Source organism: Beta vulgaris, chromosome 1 (genome assembly GCF_026745355.1).
Source record: "Beta vulgaris subsp. vulgaris cultivar EL10 chromosome 1, EL10.2, whole genome shotgun sequence".
NCBI lineage: Eukaryota > Viridiplantae > Streptophyta > Magnoliopsida > Caryophyllales > Amaranthaceae > Beta > Beta vulgaris.
The window spans coordinates 63,108,971-63,130,923 of record NC_079202.1 but is presented as its reverse complement, the minus strand read 5'-3'; the positions used below and the strand labels follow the sequence as shown (position 1 = coordinate 63,130,923).

Here is a 21,953-nt window from a genome sequence, read left to right as displayed (position 1 = left end):
AATACATTAGGTAGATTCAGTTTGAAGTTAACTGCAGATTAGACGGATAATTTGTATTGGACTGTATTCTTCTAGGTTTAGTAAATTGGTTGTTTAGTAAATTTTTTTAATTAGTTCTAAAGTCATGTATCATGTCCTAGTTGGACTTCCTCTTGTTCTTCTTTAGGCTTTTGTAAATATAATGTTGCATAGAGAGCTGGAAAGACAATAATGATGTAAACGAGATTTTATCTTAGATTTTAAATATCATTCATTAAAATTTTACCAACTAAATTAGCTCGCATCTACTTTAATTTAAATTGTGATACCATTGGAAATACCAACTAAATTAACTCGCATCTATTTTAATTAAAATTGCGACATCATTGAAAATGAGCATGATATTTTTGTGTAAAAGCTAATCTAGATATTTTGTCTTTAATTAGCTTGGAAGTAAATAAGAAGATTTAAACAATGATAATTTTATATGCATTTGTTTCAAACCTAAATATGAGTTATTACTTCAATTTGGATGAGTGCAATTTCAACATCAATTCAAATCTAAACCTCAACTTAAAGAAAATAGGTATATCATAGAAAAAAAAGTAAAGGCTTCATAGTTTATCAATGATTTAAAACAAAGAGTTTCAGAAAACTAGGAAGGAAATAAAAAAGGTTTATATAGGAACACTTTAAATAATAAGTAGTTTTTTTTCCTAACTGTTTAGGTATTTCTTAAAACCGGGGTATTTATAAAAGATTTCTCAAATTATTTATGTGTTGTTATGAAATTAAGGTCTCAAATTTCCAAAGAACCTGTTCCATTGCCAATATACTACTATCAAATTTTCGGTAGATCAATTTAACAAAATCGAATATGTAAAACAACAAAAATATAATACATATAAAAATATGGACAATAAAATAACTCTTCATGCATATCAAGGCCTAGATTGTGCACACGTTTGTACGTAGAGTATGGTGCACACATGTTCATGCCTAACAAACTAAATATACATGAATAACAAGCTAAATAAAATGTAAGATTCGATCCCGAAATCACAAGCATATACTTCATCCGTTTCAAAATAGTTGCACCATTTGGCATTTGGTCACTATTCATGAACCAACTTTAACAAGCCTTCCTTCACCATTTATATAAGAAAAAACATAGTCAAGTCGAATCTTGTTAAATTCGTTTCAATACGAGAATTTTAAATATCAATATTTTATTATTTTTACTTATACGCAATTACAGGTATTAACATTCAAAAAAGCATCTTGACAAATGTGAAAAAGCAAACGGTGCAACTATTTTGAAACAAAAGAGTATACTAATGTCTTAATCACTCAGACGAGTGATACTTGAGATTATTATTTAGGAAAAAAACTAGTTTTCTCTCCTAAACGAAGTAATAAGAGCTCATCTCCTGCAGAAATCGAAACTGGAAACAATGGGGAAAACCACAAAAACAAAAACTAAGAAGAAGCAATCGAACGACACAGATTCAGAATCTTCACCATCATCATCTCCTTCATCTTCAAGCTCCGAAGAATTAGAACACTCCTCAAAACGGCGGCGTCGTCGGCACCGCGACGACGGCGATGAAGATGACGAGAGGTGGAGTTCGAGGAGAGAGAAATACAAGCGCAGGAAAAAAAGAGGAAGAGAGAGTCGCGAAAAAGATAGTAGAGAGAGAAAGTATCGCAAACATAGCACAAGCAAACGGCGATCGAGTAGAAGTTCGAAAAAGAAGGATTCTGATTCTGATGATGAAAGTGAGTTTGATTCATCGAGTGATGATTTTTCAGAAGCTGGTGATGTTGTTAGAGATTTGCTACAGGAATTTCCTGGAGTTTCTGGTGATCTTAAGCAGGTATTAGTGTTTATTAGGCTTGCATCATTGTTGAATAATGTTTTTTTGTTTGGTTGTTGAAGCAATTTATTCAATTAAGTTCAATTGGGTTAGGTATTAATTCGATATTGCTGTGTAGAACATATGAATGAATTTGAAAATTGTTATAATTCAGAAAGCTGAAAATTGTGAATTTTTAGGTCTATTATAGTGTTATGAATCATTGAACTAATACATTATTTATTCAATTAAGTTCGATTTGATTAGGTATTAATTTGATATTGCTGTGTGGAACTTATAAATGAATTTGGAAATTGTTTAACCATAGGTTATAATTCAGAAAAGCTGAAAATTGTGAATTTTTAAGTGCATTATAGTGATATGAATCATTGAACTAATATATGAAAGTATTTGATGTTTTGGAGAGCATTGGCATCGTTTAGCTATAAGAATGGAATTGGAGTGTTGTTATCTCCTATTTGTTTGTTTGCTGAATAATTTGTTTTTGAACATAGCTCTTACAAATGATTGATGATGGGCAAGCTGTTGACATTAAAGGAATATCTGAAAAACCACTAATGAAGCATCTCGGGAAGCTGTTTGTTTCCTTAAACCTCAAGGAAAAAGGAGACAGAGTTTTCTTGCTACGGTCCAAGGCTCGTCCCACTTTGGAGGTTATTGGTCCAGTGATTGCTTCGCATAGTGAAGCATCTGAGCTGAAAAAAGGGGACAATCTTCCGTCTCAGCCTGATGGAGATGTTGGAAATATTACTGAAGATGTTCCTTCAGTGACTATTGGTCCTAATTTTGAAGCTTCTGCTCCTCGAAGGAGGTTCGTAATTTTTGGCCCTCAACTTTGAGTGTGCACATTGCATAATCTAAAATGTTAACATGTGACCTTCTGCGCAATACTACTGGCTGCTTTTTGCTTTTGTATGAAGATGTCTCTTGCTACATCTCCCGAAACTTTCTTTCAAAACTATTGTTAATACCATTCAGGGATGATTGATTGTTATTGCAGGGTGATTGGCCCTGAGATGCCTTCTGCTGAGTTACTTGCTGCTGCAGCCAAACTGACTGAAGCTGAGGCTGAGCTTAGGTATTATATTGCTTCTTAGTATTTCAACTGTATGAGATCTATCAAGACTGAAACTGCTTAGTTAAGTTGGCTAACTTAATTTTTGAGTTGCTTGCCTGCTTAGTTCTGATTTTTAATGAATCTGCGCAGCTGAATTTTGTTAACAAACTCTTCCAGGGATGCCGAATTGGATGATGATGGTGGAACATTTATCGGGCCACCTCCTCCTGCTCTTGTCACTGAGGCTGAATCAGCTAATGAAGCGGAGCGTTTTGAAGAGGTTCTGTACATCATCCTTTGTTTTCTCTCTCCTAGTTGAATATAGATTTCCTCATCATGTCATTTATCCTGTTGTAGAATTTCATAAGTCTTATTAGTTATTACTTTCTACTTATGAAATAAGTTAAAGTATGCGTGCTTGTAAGCACACATAAAACTGAGTGTATAATAGAGATGTTCGTTATTCCTAATAATACCATTTTGTAATCTGTTGCACCAGGTTACAAGAATAATGGGAGTGGAGTCTGATAATCCTTATGATATTGTTGGAGTAAACCACAAAATGCCTGGTGAAAATATGAAGAAGAGGTATGTGATTTATGAACGTTTACTTGTGACTTGTGAGTATAACTGATTAGATATATTATTTAATCGTAACAATTGTTTTTACTTTCTGCAAATAATAGCACATATACATTAGTGTAGAGAAGGAGCAAGGAAATTACAAAATTAATAGTATGATAGAACTAGTAGTACCTTCATCAAACTAGATTAAATTAAATATGCACGATAACAGATGATTTAGTACCCTGAGCACCATGTAAGACCAATAGACTATCAGATCAATCTTAGGGATCTTACTCCATTTAGGGCTGGTTCAAATCACTTTTTTTTTTTAATTAATCTTAATTTTTCTCAATTTTTTAGAACTTTTTTTTGTTTGTGTTTTGAACTTCTCTTTTGTTTTGTGAACTTTTCTTACTCTTTCTGAATTTTTCAGAAACTACTCCCCACTTTTTGTTAACTTTTTACTTATTTTTCTGAACTTTTTTTTCTTCTGAGATTTTCTTATTTTTTGCTGAATATAAGAATAATAAGGTCAAGAGAACAATGTGCTGTCAAAAAAAAAAAAAGGTCAAGAGAACAAGCCCTTAATACTTTGAAAATGATGTCCAGTTGAGCTTTTTTCAGGCTTACAATGCTGTTGCCTGTTGGCATACAAATAAAGAAACCACTTCATGTGGGGCCTGAGTGGCTTTTGGAGCAAATAGTGAGAGGTTCATGTTGCTGACTAACGATTGGCTAAATTGGTTTTCATACACATACCGTCTACAACATAGTAGGCTTCTTAGCAGTTTACGTTCACGTAACATGTTACATTTTGGAGCTCTTGAGAGGAAAAAATATATTTATCTCAATATCTTCTTTGGTGTGTCGGGCTTCTGGAACAGGTTTGCTGAGACCTGAGGCATTTGGGGTCATATAAAGCAGATATAGATGATGTGGACCTCAGTGGAATTCAGTTTGTTTTCCTATCGAGTCATCACTAAAGTATATAGAGCAAGATCTATATACAACCTATGTCATTTTCAGCTGGGAGTGAGGGGGTGGGGGAGAAATATATAGGTCTGTTTCATATTTGACTTATAACCTGTATGCACGAGGCTGTAGGTATAAGGCTTCCCCCAATTTATTTTAACATTTCTTCTCAAGTCAGAAGGGTTTCCAAAATGTGATATACATCCAGTACCATGGGGTTTCATATTTGACTTATAACCTGTATGCACGAGGCTGTAGGTATAAAGCTTTCCCCCCAATTTGTCTTAACATTTCTTGTCAAGTAAGGGTTTCGAAAATGTGATTTACATCCAGTACCATGGGGTTTACTAGGGATATTTATCATCGTCTAGATGGACAATATGGACTTTGAGCACCACAGAAAGTGGTAACTTCCCTTCATTTCCACTAACGGATTTTAACAATGTTGAAACAAGTCTCTAGGACTTGACTTGCGGCTTGCGCTCATAGAACAATTTCTCTTTGTGTTCAATTGAAGTTTCCTTTTGCATTTAAGATTCTTTCAAGTTACAAACGTGATTTACGGCATGCTGTATTGTTCCATGGGTCCATTCTTGGTCCAATTTGGCTTTAATATGTTGGGGTTCGACACCTTGAACAAATCTCTTTGGAAGTTGCGTGGAATCTTGGTTGAGATACTTCCATTTTTCTATTAAAGAGTTTAGACTCTCCAATGGCATTAAAAATGTCTTTTGCTTACTTTCTTTGTTGAGAGAGGGGGGGGGGGGGGGGGGGTTTAATAGACCCTATTTTCATATTAGAATATGGTCCCTATAGTCAATGGTGTGTTCACTGTGTTGATCTAGTGTCCGTTAAAGTCAAATTACTTGTATGGGACTTGTGGTAATTTTGAGCGTTCTTATGGGGGCTGGAAACTTGCCTGTGTAAATGGGTCTCTTAAAATGTATCTTCGAGTCCTCTGGTAATTTTGAGCGTTCTTATGGGGGCTGGAAACTTGCCTGTGTAAATGGGTCTCTTAAAATGTATCTTCGAGTTCTCTGAAATTTGACTTGTGGGCTTTACAATACTCTTAGAATTCTAGAATAATAGAATCTATATGACCTGTACTTATTGCACAGTCATGATAGATATCCTTTGAATAGCTTCTGTTCTTAAGATTCTTATAACTGGGATTAATAGTTTTCAACTTGGGGTTTACTTAATCAATTGTATTGATATTTGGCCAAGATCTTGGGTGACTCTGGAATTTGCGCAGTGAGCCCACCGTTTCATCTCCTCTGGCTCTGGTTGCTTTTGAAATGTTTCCATCTGAGAAATGCCTAGCTAGACCTGCAAAACAAACATTTTCAAGTGAATGTTTCATAATGTTTTGAAACACACATATCATGTTCGTGTTGCCTGGGGCCGGGGCTATCAACCATGAGGCCTGAAGAACAGGGGATTGGAGTATTTGAAAGAATATAAGAAGAGAACTAACTTGAACCCTCGAAGCATCCCCTTCCTGCCTGTTTCTGCCTCACCCTCACCCTTCCTGTGTCTCTGCCTCCCATATCTTTTGAAGTCGGTTGGCACTGCTTGCAGAACTTTGCCGGATCATCTCCACCAAAAAAAAAAAAATTAAAAAAAAGGAACTGGTAGGAGGGGAGAAACAGTTTTCCTCTTCTCAATCAAAGGCGTTGATGCCCACAAGCTCTATGTGACTGCTTCCTCCACTCAAGCAAAGGCTTGATGTGCTAATTACCTCTCCTTCTCTAGTTCCAATGGTTTCTCCCTTCATTCTACAACTTTAACCAACAGAAAACTGACTTAGTCAAGCGAGGCTTTTGATTGCCTTAGAAAGCGGGAGTAAATTGTAATGTCCTTTGTTCGTTATTGGACAAAGTACCAGTTGATATGAACTGAGCTGCAACTTTTCTCTGTACTAGCATGCAACTGATAGAGGTCACATTTGTTGAGTTGTAGATAGAAGTTCAAGTAACTGATAGCCTGGTCAGTTCTCTGGGTAGTTTCGTAGCTGAGCATTTCTGTTCAAATATTGTGTTTGGTTTTAATCTTTCTGTTGTGAATCTATTGATTGGTTCTGATATGTGGATCATGTATGCGGATGATTTCATTTGTTGAAAACTTGTGATGCTGTTGTTTATGTATATTGAATTATTAATATTTCCCAATGTCTACGTCACTTAGGTACTGGAAACTGTCTCTCTTGGTGCATCCTGACAAATGTCCTCATCCACAAGCTCACCAAGCATTTATTAAGCTGAACAAGGCTTTCAAAGATCTGCAAGATCCAGATAAGGTGAGTGCCTAATGTAATATGGGGTTGTTGAGAAATCTTTGATCTTAGCCCCACCTTTCTGCTTATAAAGTCGCTCCTAAACAAATTTTAGCCATCATCTGAACTCATGCTTGGGTGCAACGATGTAAAGAATCCCACAAAGTAGGACATGGGGGGTTCAGATTTGACACCTTTACTAATACTTACTCCCTTTTTTATGCTTTAACTAAAGGACTTGGGCACGTTTGCCGATGCACAGTTTTGAGACTAATATGTCCAATTATGCATGATTCAAAATAATGGGAAGTTGATATTTTGAAAATACATAGTGAAGAATCTAATAAGATTCTACATGATTATGTTTTCTCCTTGCGTATAAATAATACAAGAAGGTCAAAGTGAACTATGTGAGTAGTGTCAAAAACCAATATGGTTCAACTAAAAGAATGGAGGAAGTATGTCCTAATAAGTATTAAGTTGAGATTAGTAAGATAAGCGTATCTACCAGGAGTCTTCAATTAACGAAAGGGTGGAAACTTTAAAGAGTACATTTCATTTTTCACTTATCATGAAACTTTTGTTTTTTTTAATAATTAGTTATTTAGTTTTCATTTGGAAGACATCAAGAACTGTAATATTTACTAAAATGCGCCATGACCTTGGATATCTTTTTGTGTATCTTCTGTAGACGGAGGAGACGAGGAATGAATATGTGTAGTTTTGTCACTTCGTGTTGTCTGTACTTACATGTCTTTAACTGGTAATTACTCACTTGCAATGTACGAGTCTTGTACACTGATTCCATAATTCATACAGGATTTGAGAAGCTTCTCTGCAGTTTGACAGAGGGAACCCTAATCTTATGAATGAAGCTTTAGAGTTTAAAGTCTAGAAGTATTCTGGCGACATTTGCCTGCATTGATACAGTCATGGCTTAGAATTCAGATATATTGTTTTGACCAAGGTTTTACTTTTTTTTTTTTTTAATCTGCCTTCTCTTTCTAATTTGCAGAGAAAAGCATTAGATGATACTATTAAGAAAAAAGAAGAGGAAGAAGAAATGAAGGTACTGCTTTTCAGTTAAACTCCAGTTAGACCTTTATAGCTTATTTTCTTCGACTTGTAGTATAAGATTTCTTATGAAGTGTTTGGATGATGCAGGCAGAACTAAAATCAATGCGAGAAGCCGCACTTTGGAGGCGGTCACAAGGTGAGGAACAATTGTAATGAATAAATTAGGATATTTAGATTTACTTGTTACAGTTGGGGATAAGGATATTAACAGTCAGTACATACCCCTTCAGCACTCAGCAATTTCTAGTTGATAGTGGTTTCTGGCACAGCATCCTGATTTATGATACAGTATTTCTCTTTAAAGTCCAAAGATAAAAACATATGCCAATTAGTTACAAGTATCAAACAATAAGGCTGGCAAGTTTAGACAAAATGAAGTCTGATTAAGTGATTGATGCTCAATAGCACCTTAAGCACAGAATGGTTGAAGCAGACATCTTGCATACGGAGCTTCCCCTTTTTTTCTGCTCTTTTTTTATTAGGATTAGTGAGATATAGGCATGGGATTTTGAATTAGCAATTTTGGATAGAGAAAGAATGAAATAACTGCTTACTTTGCTCTTGACAGGCTTGGCTATGGAAGGGGATGATGTGCTGCTCGCAGAGTCGGATGTGAAAGCTCCACCAAAACGAGATGAATGGATGACGACTCTACCCCCTGAAAGGAAGGTAATAACCCGATAATTTAAGCTTTTTCTCATCATCCTATAGTTCTCTAACTTAGGAGGGTCTTTTTCTGCTCCAGCAAGGGTTATGAGATGTTAAATGGTTATTAGCTATGCTGAGTTTCTAGCCACATGCATGGGTCAGTGTCTGAGAGATTTGTGGGTTTGTGCATTTGTGGGCATTGCAGTATTTGCAATCTAGAGGGCCTGATCGTGGGAATTCTCGGTATAGAACATTTATGCTAAGTTTTCTAGATCAAATTCTATCAACTATGGTTTTGAGAGGGACCCCTAGGCTAATCCTGTAAAATTGAAATGTGTGAACTTTAATTCTTGACTAGGTAATATCATTCTTATCAAAATAAATAAAATTAAGCAATAGCTGAGCAATGTTCGGTTTTTTATAATTTATATATCAAAAGAAAATAGGATACTTGTAAAGAGAAATCAGTCTATCACAAAAGCCACAATTAAGGGAGTAGAAAATGTGTGGATAGGACTTTATATCATTTTTCGCGTTTATTGTCTGAAGTTAAAAAGGTGTAAATCAAGATGTTATTAAGTAACTAAAAGATCTAATTTTCAACACCATCATTTATCATCATTTGACACAATTCTATATGCATATAGTTGTACCTCTTAAATACTTTCAACATAAAAACTTGGTTTTTGATGCAACATAAGACTTGGTTTTTGATGGTGAATTTATGGGAAAACTTAATTTGGTTTGGGAGAGGTCATCAGGGTATTGGCTTCTGTTTCTGTAGATTGTACTATAGAATTATGCATCTTGCTCTAACTTTGACTTGTTTCATTTTTTTCAGCCTGGTGGTATGCCTACGCACTCTACAAATTTCAGCAGAACTACTAAACAAGGGCGTGGCGATACCAGTGCTTGGACGGACAGCCCTTTAGACCGGGCTCAGAAGGCAAAGATGAAGTATAATTTCAAGACCTTTTCTTATTTATACGATTTAGTATTTTGTAAGATTATTTAACCTGATGCTTTGATTGTATCCGTCACAGTTACATAGAAGCCTATAACGAGGCATCGGCACTCGCCTCTAATGAAGAAAACAAGAAAGCATCAGCTGTTGATGCTGATTTGGTTGATCAATATAATAAGGCCAAGCGGTCGAAGTCCTTGGTAGAGAAGCACCAAGAAGAGGCTCAGAAAAGTCGTTCGAAAAAGAAATCAAAGCAGGTGCAGCAGGCGGAGGAGGACGAATGGACCGGGAAACACCCCTGGAAACCTTGGGACCGGGAGAAAGATCTCTCAGCTGGGAGGCAGAATGTTAAACTTGATAAGGAGAATTTGGGTCAGGGTTTAACCTCCAGATTTTCTTCTGGGTCTTTTCAGAGAAGCTTTCTTTGAGAGAGAACTTACAATTTTTGTTCAGTCTTAACGTTTATCAGTTTACACTATTCCCATAAGACGTATTTTCAAAATATTAAACAATATTGTAATTTACGCTTCTAAAAATCATTCACTCCCTCCTCAATTTTTTTAGAGTAAATGTATCTAACACCAAAATTAGTGAATTTCATAATTTATGCATGATTATTCACTCTGTTATTCTACCTCGATTATTCCAATGATTGTTTCAATCATTATCCATCGATGGATATCTAACCTAAAAATTAGGAAAAATATTGTAATTTAGGCTTCTAAAATCATTCACTTCCTCCTCAATTATTTTTAGGGTAAATGTATCTAACAATATTAGTGAACTTCATAATTTATGCATGAATATTCGCTATGTTATTTTACCTCTATTATATTATTGTTTCAATCAGTATTCATCGATGGATATCTAATCTAAAAATCAGGAAAAATGTGGGTCGATTTAATTGACTAATTGTGAGTCTTTATTTGTATTAAGTTGGGGTTATTTGATATATAACATTTTTTTATATTATTTTGGAAATGATTATATCTTTTCAATTTTATGTAGGATTGCCATGTCATAGTATATATTTGATATTCCACAACATTTTTTAAAATAATGATTATGACATAGTAGCATATAAAAGATAAAATAGCAAACTATTCTAAACATATCCTTAAAAATATTTTAGAATTCATTTTGTCAATCATTTAATTCAGTATTTGTATTAAATTTACCTATACTTTGCATGGGCAGAACACCTAGTAACTGCTTTACTAGTATGTGTACAATATCGTCATTTGCAACTGCAATAATTACTTTTACCGGATATGTAATATTCCGAATTTTCAACTAATTTTATTATTTACTAATTATGTTTATTAGCTTAATTGTGTCCCATATTTTTTTCGTAACTATCATGGTTAAGATTATTTCTAAAAGATGGTTACTTTAATTATTTCAAAAGCAATGTTTGTTGTGGCAATACTTAATATAATATAGTATATAGTTTTGATATTTTCCTAAAAATGAAAAAATCACCATGACCATACATTTCATCTTCTTCCTCAAGCTCCATCTCCTTGCTCTCCAAGGCTTCTAGAAGACCTTGCTCCCCAAGTATTTTTCACCATTAAGTCTTCATTAATTTAATGGAGTTTTGCTTCCTAAAATCACTATAAATTGTGGGTTAATTTCACCATTTTTCACCCACTTGAAAATTACAAAGTATAACCACAGCTTCCATTTACACCACCAAATAAAAATCTGAATTTTCATTGATGTGTCTTATTCTTGTTGAGTACCCATGAATGACACTAAATACCCATTCTCTTTCTCCTTTAATTTTAGGTTGTCGTACTGTTTTTCCCCAATATCTTCTTCTTAAAGTAAGAATCTGCAATCTGCATATACTTCCTTCATGAAAGTTGTATATCGTGAAAAGTTATTGAATTTAGACCCAAAAATCTTCTGATTCGGAGTTTGGAGTACAGAATTATATACCCTCTGTAAGTTTTATATTGTTTTAAAGTCTATTTTACTTCATAAAATAATCGTACAACCTAATTATAGTTTAAAATAGATTATGACATAGTCTCTATTACTACACTTTAACTACATAAATGGTGTTTTAGTTAATAAGATTTTAGTTTCATGCTCATATAATTATAACTTAAGTTTATGTATTATAAAGTAATACTAATTAAGTACACTTGGATTTTTAAGTATAATATTAGTAAGCTTACTCTATAATTATAGTCCCACTTTTTAGCCTAATGAAATGAGTATCACTTTTAAGTTGTTAATTAAGTAAGTCACTTATACATGGACACTAAATAGTAGGAAATATCACTAATACAAGTTAGAGTTTAACAATGAGTTAGATACCACTTTATTATTAAAAGTCTAATTAAAATATGAAAGTTTTATAGTCATACATTCAAGTCATTAAACATTAATTTCCATGAATCTTATAAGTAGTGATTATTACTAATCAAATAGTTTTACATAAGCTAGTAATCAAGTTACTAAATTCAAGAATTATAGTTTAAGTAATAAATGGTGATAATAAGGTTTCATAACTATTAATTTTATGAACTCTTTAATAATTCATACACACATGATGGAAATGGATCGTAGATCTTAAAGATCTAGAATAAAATATTAATAAGTCGTCCTTTATTAATTCTTGAATAGATTAGAATTGAAAAGGGATATTACAAGCCTCCCCCGGCTATCAAGTATAATAATCGCGATTCAAGGTAACGTCTACTGCTAACACCTGCACTCCCCTTCCAACTACGTTTTATGACGCTTTTACTTAATGTTTTGATTATATGTGTTTATGGATTGCGGGATATGAAATATTTTGCTAACTGATGTTTACGATGATGTTATGATATAATCTGTTTTTTTCAGGATGCTTAAAAGATGTTTTATGACGTAAATATAAAAATGACGAAACATGATAAATGAAAGTGAAAGACGGTTCTTGGCAGTAATTTATGGGTACCGCAAGTGTCACCTTTGTTGTGACCGCCTTTCGGATATGGGTACCGCAAGTGTCACCTTTGCTGTGACCGCCTATCGGATATGTTATGGGCACCGCAAGTGTCACATTTGTTGTGACCGCCTTTCGAATTAATGTTATGGGAACCGCAAGTGTCACCTTTGTTGTGGCCGCCTTTCGGTTTAATGATTATAATGTTGTACTTGCCAAGTTACCATTAAAAATGATGTAAGATTATAAAGGATAATATCTCAAAATGGTTGGATTTCTAATATCGATCAAGTTATATGTTTATGAAATGATGTTTGCGATATTCTCTTCTCCATGTTTTCAAATAAAATGAGTTGAAATGAATTTACGCTGTTAGAGTAGTATGTTATTGAGCCTCGGCTCATGACGTTTTGTTTTCTGTTTTAGGTATGGCAAAGCATATGCAAGGGTGATATTATGGATTACGTTGAAGTGACTCTACATATATTTATTGGGAAATTTAGAATATTTTTAGAGACCATTTTAAGACTATTATTTTATTTATGGGCCCATAACCCACAACTTAAGTTCCGTTTCCGCTGCCAATCATGAGTAATTAAGGTTATGTATTTTCGGGGAGTTACATGACACTTATAATTTACACAACAACTTTAAACGCTAACAACTACCCGCTACTTTAAATGCTAACAACTACCCGCTATTAGTCGACAGCTAATAGCTGCGCAAACCGTTGACAATTACAACAACTGCTACCAGCTACCACAACCGCTAGTTTTGCCAAACAAGTACATGCTAACAATAATACCAATGCAACTTACTTATAATATAATTATTTTCCTCCAAGTATTTCCTAAGTCTATTTAAAACTGTATTAGAATTATACTTTAAAAGAAATAATCTAAAGTGCCTTGAAGCTTTTTGTCATATTTTTCTTTCCCATATGTCCTCAATTACCCATTTAAACTGAACTCATATTTATTGAATAGTCATGGAATCTTTGACTCATTTATTACTAACATTTGCCATAATTTAATTTTGATTGTTATAGTTTGGTTTTCTTTTTTAAGACTAAAACAACTAATAAAAGCGGTGACTTATCAGTATGCGATGGAATCAATTAAGTCCAATGATAGAATATTCTATTTACCTTAATTCCCATAAAAAAATAGGATCAAACATTATATTAATGGACGAAAGAAGTACTTTAAATCTATATGTCCAACACGTATAATTTAAATGTCTGTAGTTATTTTTTCCTTTTTAATGGATCGAGTTCGATTGCTATGAAGATTATTTCTATTTATCCTCATTACTCTGTATTTATTTAGTTGACACGTTTGCTTTTTAACAAAGCTTTTTAACTAGAACACCATAAGAACCCCCATTATAGATATAGCCATGTCCATGTCCAGCAAATTAAAAGTAAAAATACAAGCCAACAAAGGATAAGTTCTTTACTGAATTACCGCAGCAGATCTAGATTAGACAGCAACAATGTCTATCTTGTAATGGGTATAGCTCTTAGCACACAATTCCTAATTGAACGATTCTTGAGCCTAAATTCATTAACTTTTCGATCTCTACAACTTTTATGAAGAAACTGAAAGCTTAAAACAATCACATGGTTAACAAAAACATGGTAGCATTAATGCAAAAGATCGCGGCAATCTGTTGTTGCAGAACCTCGTACAGCAGCAACACATGCAGCGGCATTGTGCATGAGCTGGATAAATGAACTTGTTAATGCATTTATCATGTTCATGTTTACTAATTACTATTATTGTATGAAATTCAACGTAACGATGATGATGGACATATAATGAGCTGGAGATTCTTTATGCACGTCTAATTAGTAATTACAATAATATTATTACTAAGACTAAAACTCTATACAACAATTAAACCACCTCGTCTATAAAAAGGATCTCCTTAATCTCCATTTCTATCATCAACTCATAAACATAGTTTTAGTTTACTTTACACACAAAAAAGTAAAACATACAATGATGTTGATGAAAAAGCTGGTAAGTTTGCTACTCTTGGTAGCCATTTTTGTGCTTGCTACAAAACCTCAACTCATATTGGGTTGCCACAATTTTGGGGATAGTTGCACACCAATAACCGATGGTTGTTGCTACCCTGGTCTCTGTGTTCCCGTCACATGGTCATTCAAATTCTCTTGTCGCTGAACAAAAGTTATATTTTTAAGGAATGAATATTTCGGCATTCTTATCATGTCAATGTCATGTGGAAGTTTGTATTTCCATGTTTTACTAAATTATGTGTTGTCTAAGTATTTCTAGTTTTATTTCCTTTATTCTCTATCTTTATTCTTGTCCTCAATTAATTAAGGTGTTTCTTCACCTCTTGTACCATGTTATAAGCTTATTACTTTATTAATTCATCGTTTTTGTCATCCTCTCTTTTGTATTCTTTAATTCCTTTTAGAATTTACCCAATTGTAATAATGCACACCTTTAATCTTTAGTATAATTCGTCAATTTCTTTTTACAATTTTAAAAAAAACTAAGAAAATGATAACATATATAGGTTAATATTAATTCATACTCAAATGAAACACTATCAGGGAAAATGATCTGCAGTATTGCATTTATAGTCAAAATTAATAATAATTTAAATATAGGCAAAAACTTATAAGGATCGGAACAACAATGCAAAAATTGAAATTATTTTTTGCCACATGAGAATATTTTCGGAAAACACACAACATTATATAAATGGAAATTTTGCATCTCTCTTTATTACTTATCCTTACATCTAACATTTTTTATTTGAGATACATGAATCCCCAATTTGATTACATTTGTGGAACTTTTACTGGGTAAGTTGATCAAATATAAAGAGTAGATTAATTAAGGTAAAGGAAACAACAAAAAAGTAGATTAATCAAACATAAATAGTAATCCCTAATTATTTAAAAGTGAATAAAATAGGATAAGAAGACTAATACTTTAATAAAATGGCTAATAATATTGAAAATAACCATCTTAATCCTTCAAAAGTAGGTCTTCTTTGATATCGAAAATATCGGATGCTTCTTTAACATCACAATTCTACTCCTTATCCAAATAATGTTTAGCATCCTTCTAAATTTTCACCTACATCGGATAATAGATTCCGTACCCAAGTGATTTAATCAACCCTTTTAGAATTTGTCGTCCTCTTTTTGTAAATGAAGTTTTCCTATAACATACAAAAATTAAGACTGGTAGGTAACATGACATAACATGTTCAGTCGACGTCTTCCAATTTCGCCAATCCAATATTCCAATTACTATGAGTAAAAATTTGATCCTGTACATAGCAAAAAAATAGTAAGATGTACATTAAAAATTGCTGTGAATAAAAAAAACATAGTAATTACTAGTAACAAAATACTAATTTCATTCCTTAAAAATGACAAATATATAGTAAGTTTACTTACAGTGCCATAACCAGTAGTGCTTTCGAATATTTTAATTCAAGGAATGAAAGGAAAAACCTTTTAGCGGTACCATCCAATAGCCATACTCGCTCAGTTATCCTCTCAATTGAAACTCGCTTGATAACATGTTCGTCATTTGAAAGATGACATAGCAATTTGCAACTATAGACAGCATATTACTAATAGTAAGAAATATTATCATTGGAAGATATAATAAAACAAAGATTGATAATAATTAACATACCTCAATTTGCAATTGAATAAACTAAAAGGATCAATTAAAACCAACACGACCAAGTATGTCTAACACTAGTAGAAAAAGGTCGATTTGCGTGGGACTTGGGACCCCTATTTGCGTCGGACTTGAGTCCGACGGCATAGGTCTTGACGCAAATGACGTATAACTGATCTGCGTCGTATGCGGAAACGAAGCAGATGTTTTAGCTATTTGCATCGCACGTTGTATACGGTGCGATACAAATTGGTCTTTCAAGCCCAACAACCTACACACTACAGGCGGGATATAAGAGGAATTTGCGTCGCACATAGCATGGAGTGCGATGCAAATCAGGCATCTGCGTTGCACCATACGCCATTTACGACGCAAATAACGTAATGTAAAAAAAAAAAAACGGTTTTTTCACCATATACCCCTGACAAATTTTTTTTTGCACCATATACCCTTTCAACTTTCAAAATTCATCATATACCCCTCACTTTTGAAAAAATACATTAACTTACCCTTTTGACTAACGGAAGGCTAACTCCGTTAGTCATTTAACCCTAATCATCCCTTTAACCCTAATTAGTTATCATAAACCTAAACCAAACCCTAACCCTAATCTAATACCCTAAGTCCCTAACCCTAACCACCCCTTACCCCAGCCCCCACACCCCCTACCCTAGCAGGCAGCAGCCCCCACCACTCCCCACCCCTTACCCACCACCCCTCCCCACCCTTTACCTCACCACCCTAGAATGTGACCGCCTCCCCAAATACACCACAACCGAAACCCACCCCCGCCCACCCCTTTGCCCCACCACCGCCGAAGCCCACCCCCGCCTCTTCTACTCTCGCCATTTTTCTTTCTCCTTCGCACCTCACCGGAGCCTTTTCTCCTCTCGCGCTTTTTCTTTCTCTACCTCTCGTTGCTCCTCTCTCTCGCCGGCATTTCTTCGCCGCTCTGTTAGTCGAAGGAGAACAGGGGTGTGGGAGGGGGGTCCCCGGTCTTTGTTTTTTGAAGTCTACGCCGCCCTGTTTTTCGAAGGGGAACAGGGGTGTGGAAGGAGGGTTGCAGATCTCTGCTTTCTCGTTGGTGTAGGGGAGGGTTCAGGGCGTGGTGGCGTTTCTCACTAGTGTGGTGGTTGCGCGAGAGCGGACAGGGGTGGTGGTTTCGAGGGCTTGTGGGGTTTCAAGGGTTTGCGCGAGTTTGTGCGCGGGTGTGGTGCTGTGGGTGGCGGAAGAGGAGGGGTGCGGCGCTGTAGGTGGCGGAACGGTGGAGGGGGGGTCTCGGGGCTGGTGGGGTGGTGGGTGGTGGGATGGTGGGAGGGGACTACAGTGGTGGGGGTGGGGAAGGGGGTGGGGTGGGAAGGGGTGGGTAGGGGTGGGAAGGGGGTGGGGTGGGGGTGGAGGGGGTGATGTGGCAGTGGGGTAAGGGGTGGGGGTGATGTGGCAGTGGGTGTAAGGGGTGGGGTGATGTGGCAGTGGGTGTAAGGGGTGAGGTGATGTGGCAGTGGGGGGTGATGTGGCAGTGGGTTAGTTAAAAAAATTAGATTAGGGTTAGGATTAGGGTTTAATTTAGGTTAGTTAATTAGGGTTAGAGGGTATTAGGGGTTAATGACTAACGGAAGTCTAACACCGTTAGTCAAAAGAGTAAGTTGATGTATTTTTCGAAATGTGAGGGGTATATGATGAATTTGGAAAGTCGAAAGGGTATACGGTGCAAAAAAAAATTTGTCAGGGGTATATGGTGAAAAAACCGAAAAAAAAAAATAGTACCAAAGCATAATGCTTTAGTACTGCATTCGAGGAAACAAGTGATATTAATAAAAAAGAAACGAGACAGAAATCAAAAAACCAGATCTAACCAGTGAAACAAGTGAACCTTAAAAAAAAAATTGTCTTGTGTCGATTAAGAAATGAAAAAAATCTAAACAAATATCAAAAAGTAAATATTCAGATCTAACATACAACAAAAAACGAAATTAAAATACTAAACCTAAAAAAAAGAAAACAGATCTAACAGACAGAAATTTCACTAAATATATATTTTTTTTTAAAATACAAATCGCCTAAAATCTCGTTCTTCTTCAAATCTTGTTCTTCAAATCTCGTTCTTCAAATCTCGTTTTCCGACGAAGAAGACTTCGAAAAGAATCAAACACAAATCTGCAAATGAAAATAAGAATTTTCAGATCTGATAATTAAAACATAAAATTCGATCTAAAAAATTAAAAGAAAAAAAACGAACCAGTCAAAGTGAGAGAGAAAAGAGAGTTCGCTGCGACAAAGTCGCCGGAGACGGGTGAAATTTTGTTCGTTGTGGTTGTTCGCCTGAGACGCACGTTGCGGTTTTTCGTTGTTCGCCGGAGACGCACGTTGCGGTTGTTCGCCGGAGACGCACGTTATTGTTCTTCGTTGTTCACCTGAGCCGCACGGAGCGGCGGTTAAGTGTGGGAGAAGGAGAGAGAGAGGGTGAGAGAGAGGGTGAGGGTGAGAGAGAGAGGGATGATGAAACTGAGAGAGAAATTTTAGGGCTTGAGGGAGACGCTGGTTGAGAGGGACAAAAGTGAGAGAGAAAGAAACGGACGAAAGTGAGGGACTCGTTTTAGAAATTTTAGGGTTTGAGAAATTTTAAAGGAGAGGCGGCGCTAGTTATATGCTGAAAACATTTAGAAGTGATGTTCGTCGCATGCTCCGTAGGTGCGACGCACAGTAGTCCAAAAATCTCTCCAGCAGGTGCGTGGTATATGCGTCCTACTCTCCTCATATGCGTCGCACATTGTTAATTTGCGTCGCATGTGAGGAGGGTGCGACACATATACCGTGCACCTGCTGGAGAGATTTTTGTGATTTGCATCGCACAGCTTCCCACATGCGACGCAAATCCCAACTGTGTGTCGTTTCCGTTTCTGTGCGATGCAATTGAGGGGACGCAAATCGTCCTTTTTCTACTTGTGTAATGTGATCTTATTAGGTAGACGGGTGAAAAAATTTCATTTAGGGCAATATGCCCTTTTCAAGTTCTCATGATGTGCCTTTTCTTTTGAGTACTTACGATAGTCGAATTATAATGAGTTTTTAGTGCAATGATTTTTCACGTTACTTTTTTTTTCTTTTTTGGAATCTTTAGGGCAATATATGTCGTAATTATATAGAAAAAAATTGTGAAGACATAAAATCATATGTAAATTATTTTTTATATTAATTTAGTAATAAAACCAATAGTATAATACTTTTGATACTAATTGCCTAATAATGTCAAATTTTTGGATTACATTTCAAAATAAACGCTAAGTGCGAGAAACAAATTATAAATTTAGATCTGGTATATACCTCTTCCTACCGAATTCCAAATCTCTCTAGCTATTTGAAGTTGCACCCTATCCATTTCTTTGTTGCGCAAGTCATTGAACATATCACAATCTGCTCTACTTGGTGCAATATTTGCAGTCCTTGAAATCGGTATATACAACTCATACAATTGGATGAAATTTTGGAGTGTGAATGCAGAAACCATAATAACCAATTGATATGGGACATCCATGTTCGGCATGTTTGACAATATTTTCCATCTTTTTCTAAGGCCAATTCCAAAACATCTTTCACTTCTAGTACGGAGAGATGAGTGACGATAATTTATGTTTGTCCTCTAACCAACAAGAAGTCAATACATGGGAAACCACCATCCATTGATATAATACAAAAAGAGAAGTCAATTTTTTGAAATGTAAAAAAGTTTTTCAAAAACAACACTCTGCTCAAGGAAACTCTGTGTTCACAGAGCAAAATAGGAGCTTTTGATTTATTTTTTTAAAAAAAAAAAACTGAAAATAATTGAGAGAGAATTTTTGATGAAACAATTTTTTTTTTAAATGAAAATATCAATGTTCACATAGCAAATGAGGGGGATAGGGGAGGCTGCATGATGTGCAACGTAAAAGAGAAATTAGTAGTAGTACTTAGGTAAAATTTCATAGTTGTTTATTGTATATCTTATTTTATTTTATATGAAAAAAATGAGTTGAGTCGGCCAACTACTCAAGTGTGAAACATTTTAGAAATGCTCTTACAAATTAATAACTTGGGTTATAGATTTGTTTTTAGTAATATTCTGATACAACTAATGTACAGTAAGTTCCAGGAATTTAGGAGAGAGAGAGAATATAATATGCTGCTCCTATATAAGAGGAGTATAATATCAACAGGAAGATAGAGTTAGACGATTCTCAGGTTTATTTTCAGTTTGGTTTTTTAAGAAAGCTTTTTCTTTATTTTCTTTCTCTATATGTTAATTCTATTTATTTGTTGTTGTCTTCAATTCTTCATCATTTTAAATGTAGATATGCACACTGCCATTAAAGATACACCTGCAACAGCGAAAGTTAAGGGAGGGCATCTGGGCATGAGCTGGATAAATGAACTTCTTAATGCATTCATCATGTTCATGTTTACTAAGTACTATTGTATGAAATTCAACGATGATGATGGACATGAGCTGGAGATTCTTTATGCACGTCTAATTAGTAATTACAATATTATTACTAAGACTAAAACTCTATACAACAAATTAAACCATCTCGTCTATAAAAAGATGACCTTAATCTCCACTTGTATCATCAATTCATAAACATAGTTTTAGTTTACTTTACACACGAAAAAGTAAGAGTAAACATACAATTAAATTATGTTGATGAAAAAGCTGGTAAGTTTGCTACTCTTGGTAGCCATTTTTGTGCTTGCTACAAAACCTCAACCCATATTTGGTTGCCACGATTTTGGGGAAAGTTGCACACCATTTACCGATGGTTGTTGCTACCCTTTGATCTGTGTTCCATGGACTAATTTCAAATTGATTTGTCGCTGAACAAAAGTTGTATTTTCAAGGAATGAATATTTCGGCATTCTTATCATGTCAATGTCATGCGGAAGTTGGTATTTCCATGTTTTACTAGATTATGTCATATGTGTTGTCTAAGTATTTCTAGTTTTATTTCCTTTATTCTCTATCTTAATTCTTGTCCTGTAAAAAGGTGTTTCTTCACCTCTTGTACTGTTATAAACTTATTACTTCAATTCACCGTTTTTTGTCATCCTCTCTTTTGTATTCTTTAATTCCTTTCAGAATTTCCTCAATTGTGAGCGGTCGGAAAATATGGAGATACAAGCTGATTTATTAAAAGTCAAAAACTGCCTCCCAATAATGACCTAATAATGTTTAAATACTTAACACAAAACCCTAATACGTAATTAAGAAAATAATAAAATCCGAAAATAATCAAAACGCTGATTTCAGGCTCCAAACGAACTCTGATTCCAGAAAGATATTATAATAAGCAATCGGATTCCGGAAAGCCCGATTAGTAGAAATCATTTCAGGCTCTTTCGACGAACTTCGTTATCGAACTTATCCGCTAACCTTCGTACGTCAAATTGTAATGCACACCTTTAATCTTTAGTATAATTCGTCAAGTTCTTTTTACAATTTTAAAAAACTAAGAAAATGGTAATATAGGTTAATATTAATTCATACTCAAATGAAACACTATCAGGGGAAATGAACAGCAATATTGCATTTATAGCCAAAATTAACAATAATTTAAATATAGGCAAAAACTTATAAGGATCGGAACAACAATAAAATTTGTGGTACTTCTCTCTTTATTACTTATCCTTATTACATCTAACATTTTTTATTTAAGATACATGAATCCCCAATTATTTGATTACATTTGTGGAACTTTTACGGGATAACTTAATCAAACATAAAGAGTAGATTAGTTAAAGTAAAGGAAACAACAAAAAAAGTAGGTTAATCAAACACAAATAGCAATCCCTAATTACTCAAAAGTGAATAAAATAGGATAAGAAGACGGATACTTTAATAACATGGCTAATAATATCGAAAATAAGCATCCTAACCATCCTATT

General features: G+C 34.8%; 1 protein-coding gene and 1 long non-coding RNA gene across 2 annotated transcripts; both read left to right on the top strand.

Moving 5' to 3' along the window:
- The first annotated feature begins 1,370 nt into the window (after positions 1-1,370).
- LOC104893519 (hypothetical protein) lies at positions 1,371-9,907 on the top strand. The gene is made up of 11 exons (XM_010679660.4): positions 1,371-1,856; positions 2,351-2,667; positions 2,857-2,934; positions 3,091-3,193; positions 3,413-3,501; positions 6,640-6,751; positions 7,743-7,796; positions 7,892-7,940; positions 8,373-8,473; positions 9,294-9,409; positions 9,496-9,907. The coding sequence occupies exons 1-11, from the start codon at positions 1,434-1,436 to the stop codon at positions 9,842-9,844; spliced, it is 1,791 nt and encodes a 596-aa protein (XP_010677962.2). The 5' UTR covers positions 1,371-1,433; the 3' UTR covers positions 9,845-9,907.
- A 1,175-nt stretch (positions 9,908-11,082) lies between these two features.
- LOC130589745 (uncharacterized) lies at positions 11,083-12,620 on the top strand. The gene is made up of 3 exons (XR_008967387.1): positions 11,083-11,365; positions 12,054-12,118; positions 12,276-12,620. It is a non-coding gene; the product is annotated as an uncharacterized LOC130589745 (long non-coding RNA).
- Positions 12,621-21,953: the final 9,333 nt, after the last annotated feature.